Below are 8782 nucleotides of genomic sequence, written 5' to 3'. Positions count from 1 at the left end.
GTATATTTCTCTTTAAAAATTCTTTTTTTTTTTCCTATTATGACTTTTAACGTTAAACTCTGCTATTAAGAGATTAAGAGTTCCTGAGTTCAGCTACCGTTGCCTGCTGTCCGGTGGTGCAGAAAACTCAGTCTCCAAGTCCTGTGAATATCAGCTATATATGCCATTTTTTCTGCCTTACAAAAAATTGACTTCAGTTACCCATTTATCTTGAAGGAATAAAGGCCACGGTTCTTGGTGCTTTGTGGCACCTAGCTAATATCTTAATACCAAGAGAACATGAAGTAGTCTTCTCCAGAAGGTGTGTAGTTTTTACTTAGTCTTATCACACAGAAATGAGTCACTAAATAAACTCTCATTTGGACTTTTTCATTAAACAGTGTCCTCTAGAGTTTTCATGGACAATGACCCCTTAACCTTCTGTTTAATTACACTGTCATTAAAAAATCAAAGTGTTTACTCAGTGATGGTAACTGGGAAAAAATGGGGATTTCACTGGCCCAGTTTTGTTAGAAACATGCAGGATGCGCAAAGACCCACTGAAACTGGGCAGACTCAATCTTTTAGTTTGAGACAGATGTTCCCAACAGATGGGAACCCACAGAAACAGTCTGATGGACACTCTTACCTGCGTGGATTCTTGGCACATAAGAAAGTACTAGATAGCCCAAGTTTGATGCTGCTTTTAGAGACTAATCACATGCGAGTTCCAAGTTCACTCTGTAGTTTTTGCCCCCCTCTCCAGTCCTCAAAAACGTATCACCAAAACATGTACCTGAGTCCCTTCTTTATCCATCTTGCTATGACTTCCGCAGACATAACCCAACAAAATGAACAGCAATAAGGCAACTGGAAAATGGATTTGTTTTTCCAGCTGAACTCTGAACTCCTAGTAACATAAAAGATTTTTTTGCTTTGTCCTTCTTAGTTATACAAACATGGGACCCTTTTGCTCTTAATTAATGCAAATTTGTGCTGAGTTGCATCAGCATATTTTGTTTTCTCTCAGCCTAACTAGTGCTTTATCTAGCTGCTACTCAAACCCTTTCTTCCTGTCCAAATTCAAGACTTATTCCTCTGCAGTGGAAGGTGCAATGAATGTCCCTTCTAATCAGTGAAAACATAGGGGAAGAACGTTCTAGTGGTTAAGATTTGTTTTTGACAGTGATTTTCGTCTTCTCCACGATCTTGCCCCAATTACTTAATATTTCTGTGTTTTAATTCACTGTGCCCTCACCCTCCTTTTGTCTCAGACTCAATACCCTCTTCCAGGACAGAAAAACTCTTTGTTGTACTGACACAGTTGGAAGTCAGTCATTCTACACACATTTATTTTTTTTTTCAATCACTGTCTTAAAAAAGCAATTTTCTAATATGCTTCCTTCATTATAATTAAAATAAGAACCCATAGTACATCTCCAAGCAAATCTCTCTCTTCAAGGGAAGATTATGGAAGGATTATCAGGAAAAACTTCTTTACAGAAAGGGTTAAGCACTGGAATAGGCTCCCCAGGGAGGAGGTTGAGTCACCATCCCTGGATGTGTTTAAAAGGATGTGGTGCTCAGGGACATGATTTAGAGGAGGGTTGTTAGAGTTAGGGTAGTATGGTTAGGTTGCAGTTGGACTTGATGATCTTTAAGGTCTTTTCCAACCTGAGCAATTCTATGATTCGACTTAGCTGCCCTTAGAGTCTTACTGATTCTGAAGTCTACTTTCCCAGGCTGTGCTATCCTGTGGATGTATGGGTTAAATAATCATTTTTGACAGCGTTCTTTCTACATTTTTCCTGGTGATCTGATGCTTGCGGTTTCCCATGTGCTGGGCCTCCTTCATTTACAACTTGAACACTAAGGTCACTCCATCCCCCATTGGGATCATGCTGATGTTGACTCGTGCATCTCTGACAAGCTTCTCATTGAGGTGGTGGATGCTCTGTGTTGCCAAGTCATCCTTTCTTGGTTTTAGCACCATTCCACACCGAAGAACCTATTGAAAAAAGTAATGTCATGCACCTCATTTGTTCCATTAAGTTCCTTGGACCAGAGAGGAAGTTCTAGAAAAGATTATGTGTGTTTTCTAGAAATTGATATCTTATTTCAGATTGCTAATGGTCTTTATCACAGAGCTGTCATAATAAAGTGGGACTGGGAGTCCACAGAATTGGGTAACTGTACTTCTACTGCAGCTCAGAAGCCAAAACAAACAAAAAGTATGACAAACGTGTATTTTCAAAAGCCCCTATCCAGCTGACACCATAAACCTGAAGGTCTCTGACGTTTACCATCATTCTTTGTTACTAGTAAAAGTCCTTAATTTATAACTTATAAGCAGTTACTGATTACAAATAATACCTTACTTCTTGTGTAAATAGTAGAATACACTACAACACAAAACAAAACGAATACAGAGCATTATCTGTAATGAATAAGCCTTTCATCTCAGGCTGTTTATGTACTGACATAAATTTAACAAGTACGTCTTACTTATGTAGGCATGAAGTTCTATATATAGTGTTGCATAAAGCTTATTTTAATAGTTTTTGTTGAATTTTAAAGCCTCCTTTTTTATAATAGGGAACAAAGATGCTGCAACTCTCAATAGAGATGCAGGTGAGAAATCAAGTCATTAGAGTCCCACTGTGACTTTATTTTCCCTTCCCAGAGGGGAAAGCATTAACTCCCTATGCTACTACCACTACAACCATAGTACTTACATTATCAATAGCTATTATTCCCCCTTTCTTTATGAGGCGCAAACATTTTTCATAGTACTCATTGTAGCTTTCTTTATCCGCATCAATGAAAGCAAAGTCAAAGGTTTCTGCTTCTCCACCAGCCAACAGTTCATCTAGATGGGCAACAAAGTGAGTCGTTATGCCCTGGTTAATGCTGTGTAAAAGGAGGAAGTAATCCATCTGTGTCAAAGTTCTCATTAAATAACGTTTTTGGTGCTTTGACCAGGCAGCCTATTCCTCCACAGCTAATTACCAGTAAAGCTTAACACATAGAAACCAATCTGGATAAGATGTATATCATAAAACACTGGGTCACTGAGTGCTGCTAATGTGGAAGAAGTTCAAGGAGCAGTTACGAAAACCTGCAGGATACAGCTGGGGCTGCTGAATGGTGCAGTAAAAGTAAGCAAAGCAGTCTGAAACTGGACGAATTCTACACCTCTAGCTATGTTTTGAGCTGATGAAAAAGAACTGTGTTCTGAAGTGGATTACTGCTTTTTTCTCATTTATGAGTAGATCCTATATGATAATCTCTAGTTGATGACCAAGTGCCATGATGCAGGTTATGAACAAACCCTGCCAAAAATCATCAGCATAGTAAAAGACAGCTATAAGTATTTCCTCTCTGGGCCAAGTCAAGTGGAACTTAGATTTAAGTTCTTATAGATTGTCTTCTTGAAAATTCCAAAACTGCTGTTTCAAAGGGGCTGACTGCTGTCTTCCTAAGATTCGCTGCCTCTCTTCTCTCCCACCCTCATCCTCTGTCATAAGGATTTTTTTTTTTCTGAAGCACTGCCTAGACAAAGCTGTCCATCAGACTTCAAGGACTGTGCATCCTGGCAGATTGCTGGTATTTTCCTCTTTAGAAAAGAAGGATGAATTTGGAAGTACTACAATGTGATGGATGGGTCTATGGATCATCAAGCAACCCCGCTGGAATCCTCTATATTCTGCTAATACCTCCTGCATTCTTAACAAGTTTATTGCATTTCAGAATATTTACTACTTCCTTTGCTATACACCTCTTTTCCTGACTGAGAAAAGTCATTGCTATTCTAATGGCCTTGCATGGTTTTACTGCATCCTAAGTCTCAACTTCCCTGAACCGAAACCAACTACTACACCTTAAGTTTTATCTTGGCTTCTGTATTTTCTTTTTTCTCACACTTCAGCTCTTTCAGAAGACTCTTCCTCTACAACAAAGTTATACTTACTTAGAATGGATGTTGGATAAGAAAAATTGAGCTTTGTCTAATTAATCTGTTTTAATCAGCTTTTCCAGAAGTAGCTGACAATAGTACTGCATAGATTAAACAAGGCAATGGACAGGACAGCTGAGTGACCAGCGTAGCTTGGATAAGCATTTTCACCTCTCTGCTAACACATACAAAAACTGTAAAGTTGTGCTTTGTTTTGTGTTTTTGGTGTGGGCATTGTTTTTTTTTTTAATTTTTTAAGGAACTCTTTAGATGAGAATATCTATTTCACTGTTAGCAAAGTTATCAGATCTGATAGTGTATTTCCTGGATTTCATCAGCATTATATTTGTCTTTGGTTTTTAAGGAAGGAAAGGAAGCATATTTCAGGTTACTTACCAAGTGTTTGAGTAGCTGGCTTAATCCGTAGGTCAATTTTATGATCTACTCCTGCCTAGCGTAAAAAAGAAGACAGAGATTATGAAATTGGTCAAGAAATAACCTCTTAGTAGCTTGCAGTCAGGGAATGATTAGTGTTCAGATATCTTTTCCTATTATTTCTAGGATCTAGAGAGTGATTATTTGTCTGCTCAAAATAAGCTGTAGCAACCCTTGTCCTAACAATACCAATGCCTGTGTATTGTTACATTGTACAAGTCTAAGATAGCAAAATTCCTGGTCATGCAAAACAGACATCCCAAACGTGTTAGAGTAAAGGTGCTACTTACTTCTTTCCACAGTGGCTTTCCAATTTTGGCATAATCTTCATTTATGTCACAAGCGATAACTCTGCCATTGTCTGGCAGGGCAAGTGCCATACTCAAGGCATTATATCCTGTGAGAACTCCTGGGAAAATCACAAAAGCCATCAACAATTATAATATTCTGGAAAACTGATAAATAGTGAAATAGAATGCTCCCTTCAGGAATAATAAGAATTAAAAAAACAAAGCAAACATAACAACATTAGAATCAAGGATGGCAATTTGCTACTGGACTCACAAGGCTTTCCACTCAATTTTAACATTATGGGAGTTGGGAAGTTTTTTTTTGAATCCATCTTGTAGCAAAGATTTGTGTTGTGCTTCTTTATTTCTTCCCCCTAAGAGTTTCCTGGACATATTGGGCAAAGCCTAGTCCTATATCTGAGGATCACCCACTTATTTAAAAGTGGAGCTCAATCCTGAGCCAAAGGGACTGGATCAACCCAGGAACAAAATGTCAGGGCTTCATAAGAGAGGACAAGGGTAAAGGTGATGGGATCCATACTTGGCTGCTCAGCATCAGTCTGGCTTTGGGAGATCCTTCTAATGTAGGAGTTAAGGGAAATGAATTGGATATTGGGCCTGTGCAGCAAACCAATTCCTTCCAGCAAGAAACTGATATGGAAAAGGAGAAATACACCATGCCCCGCAGTTGCTGGCCCATGCTGCATACCCAAGCGACCTGTTAAGCCTAATATTTCAGGTTGCCTCTGAGTTGTTGAGACACACATGCTGATGCCATAAATACTGAATGCAAGTGGCAAGTATGTGCTAATCAGATGCTGCTTTTCACACTGTAGCTGGTTCACCTTAAAGCTGACGCAAAGATGTAGTACCTTACTTGTATTTGAAAACCTTATCTTACATAAATGTGTTTGGATTTAGACAAGAACAGCCAGCAGATTTATTTTACTACAGAGAAGACAAAGTGACACTCTTACCCACTTCAATAACTTTCTTGGCTTTAATGAGTTTGATTAAATTTGCCATAAGCTGAGCCTGGTCACAGGACACCATCATTTTGCCCCAGGGATATTCTGCAGTGAGCTAAAAAGGGGAAAGAAATAATACATCAAACAAACAAACAAAAAGAACCCAAACCGGCAGGGAAGGGGGGAGGAGAGGGGGGGGAAACAAACAAAAAATCAACAGCTCCAAACCAGAGAAAATATATACTCTTATTTTTCTCATTTTAGATGGTATTGTGCTGCACTTATGAGATAGAAATTGTTTTTCATTTAACAGTAAGTAAGGTGGATGGGGGGATGTCGTAAGCAGTGGCTAGTTGTTCAAAGCAGAGATATGCCCCAAAGTTACCCCATGGCTGTAGCAAACTCAGAAATGTAAATGATGAAGAACCTTAGTGGAATATTGATTGTAAATGTCCTTTATTTCTATATACATACACAAGTGGATACTTTTTATTTATTTTCTTAATAACAACCTTTGTTGCTCTTAAACCTCCAAGACATGTAGGATGTGGATTTTGTTTTGGTTTTGTTCCTTTTGGTTGGTTGGTTGTTCCATTTTTCACCTATCAGGTCTAAGCCTGTTTCTGAAGGTTGGTCTGTGTAGTGCTGGCTGCACAGCACAGAGCTGGAGGAGACAGGGCAGGAGGGCCCAGGCACTGCGGAATGGACAGCAGGAGAAGCAGAGCTACGCCCAGTTGTGAAGCAGGAGGTGCTTATTCTGAGCTCTGGAGCAGGCTGGGGGCCATCACCTCTCTCAGATACAGTTTCCTTATATGTCAACTAAAATTAACCTCTAGAAGTCATGCGTTAAAGTCAAGCGAGGTCCAAACACACGGATAACACGGCATGTCGAAAATGTAAAGCAATACTATCAAATGAAAAACTATGCTGGGAGACAAAATACCCACCAGGCGCAGCTTCTTGAGAATGGGATGTTCCCTCAAGGAATGATCCAGTATGTATTGCCACAGAGGGCTGCTTTTCCCAATAATACTCTTGTGCGGCTTGGATGTCCCAAACAATAGGGATGGATATCTTTTACCTACAAAAACAAAACAAAGCAAAACCCCAAAAAACTTTGAGCTCCACGAATGAAGTTTTGCAATTGTCTGTTATAGGCTGCTTAAAGAAAGAAAGCACCGAAGTTGGAGTGCTTTGCTCTGAAATCTGCAGTGAATAACAGAGATGCAAAGTAGCTGGACAGCTCAGTGGACTTCACATATATATATACATATAAATACATATGTATACACCTCTGAACTGTACAGCCCAAGGTTGCAAAGACTGAAAGGAAAAGGATGGGGCACTAGATGTTTAGAGATGCTTACATGTTCAGCAGCTGGAGGTGAAGGCCCCAGGGCAGCCTGACCTTACGGGACATGGACCCTCATGGCGCTATAAGGGGCAAGTGCTGCAAGTCCTGGGGCAAGCGTAGGGAGAGAAGCGTGACTAGGGCGTGACAGAGCGGACGGCCTTCGCACGGCAACCCTGGCGCCGCTTCCTTAGCCTGGGGCCCTCGTTCTGCAGACAGAGCTGCCGAGCTCTGGGGCTGTCAGCTGATGCATCTCCTCCGGCTCCGCGCTTCCATCGAACCCAACTTCAGCCGTCCCGCCTCCTGCTGGCGCTTTCGTCCCACGGCTTCCGCCGCCCGGCGCCGTCTGTGTCACGCGGGACGCGGCCGCTCAGCTCCGCGACCCACCCGAGCCCACCAGCAGCTGCCGCCCCCCGGAGCAGCGCAGCACAAGGAGCTCCTGCCCGGCCTGGGCCGCGGGGCCGGTAGCGGGCCGCTTTGGGGAGGACTTTGGCTCCGATCTCTCCAGCCGGGCTGCAGGGCGCGGCTCGGGCTCCGGCAGCCCGTTTGTCGCTGCGGCCCGGAGGGAAGAGAGAGCGCGCCGCTTACCTGCCAGCAGCCCCGTGGCGAAGGCGACCCCCAGCATGGCCGTGCCGACGGCCACCTCCTTGGGCACGCTGAAGAGCGGCATCTCGGGGCGCGGAGAGGCGACTGCGAGCGGCACGGTGCGGTGCGGCCACGGCGGAGCGAGGTGGGGCGGAGCTGTCCGCCGCGTGGTTCGGGGCGGCCCGGGCCCGCCTCCTCCCGGCCGGACCGTGGTTTCTGTTTCACGTTCGTGCCACGTGCGGCGCGAGAGCGAGAGGTTGAGGGATGCTGCGTCTTCCCTCGAGGGAAACGTGTGTCTGATGGGGTACCTGTGGAGAAGGGGCTGTGCTCTGCTTTCTGTAAGCATCGCATCTCACTGCTGGTTCTTCATTTCAAAGCGTGCCTGGGTGGTGTGTGGGCTGCCAGCGCTGCGGCGGAGGAGCTCCTGGCAGAAATGGCCTCACCGTGGTCTCCACCAGTCCTGGAGGTGTGCCTTCTCCTTCCTCAGCACCCATAGTGAGGTTCCTTGTGTCAGACCGTGGGGCCTGCACCCTGTGCCCAAAAGCTGTGGGTTTTTGGGTGCAAGGGATCAAGCCAAGGATGGGGAACAGGGCCTCTGCTCTCATGTCAGCCCCTTCTAGTTGGTTAGAGGTCTGCCTCCTGTCCTGTTCTGTGGCCGAGGGAACTGACCAGTGGTGACCGCTATCTTGTTTTCTTAGAAACCAGGCTAAAAAGCACTCTGTGCTCTGTTTCATCACAGAATGCATAGGTAAGTGATAAAAGGACGGTGCAGTCCCATTTGCAGGTGGGCCTGGGGTTTGGTTGTCATTTTGTGAAGTACTGGCAATGCCAGGTAAAGCCCTTGCAAGATGCAGAGATCCATCTTTTTGTTGCTCAGGGGAAATGAAATCGCTGACCCTGCACGTAGACTGGGACTGTGCAGGCACTGAGTGGGCTGCAGGTTGGCCTCAAGAGATGTAGGATGAAAGCAGGTAACGCTTCCCTTTTGGCCCACAGTTAACCTGTATAAATTCTGATGAACTATGCAGCAATAGGTTAGGATGGTAACTTTTCAGCTATGTCCCTAAGCTAGCAAAGCTGTCCAGTGTCAGTGAAGTTAGCAGAAAAGGATTCTCCTGTAAGTACGCCTTAAGTGCAGGATTAAGTATTTCACCCAAGGCAGAAGCTGTACTTATTTTTATGGGACATAGATTTGCCTATCACTGCATTTTTTTTTCCT

At 43.6% G+C, this 8782-nt stretch overlaps 1 protein-coding gene across 1 annotated transcript; it reads right to left on the bottom strand.

The window, feature by feature from the left end:
* Positions 1-1303: 1303 nt before the first annotated feature.
* Positions 1304-7924, bottom strand: COMTD1 (catechol-O-methyltransferase domain containing 1). The gene is made up of 7 exons (XM_015288295.3): positions 7567-7924; positions 6575-6708; positions 5637-5742; positions 4660-4778; positions 4331-4385; positions 2715-2848; positions 1304-1987 (listed from the first exon to the last, which is right to left on the bottom strand). The coding sequence occupies exons 1-7, from the start codon at positions 7907-7909 to the stop codon at positions 1835-1837; spliced, it is 1044 nt and encodes a 347-aa protein (XP_015143781.3). The 5' UTR covers positions 7910-7924; the 3' UTR covers positions 1304-1834.
* Between the last annotated feature and the right edge of the window lie 858 nt (positions 7925-8782).

This window comes from Gallus gallus, chromosome 6 (genome assembly GCF_016699485.2).
Source record: "Gallus gallus isolate bGalGal1 chromosome 6, bGalGal1.mat.broiler.GRCg7b, whole genome shotgun sequence".
Taxonomy (NCBI): Eukaryota; Metazoa; Chordata; class Aves; order Galliformes; family Phasianidae; genus Gallus; species Gallus gallus.
This window is presented reverse-complemented; position numbering and strand designations above follow the sequence as displayed.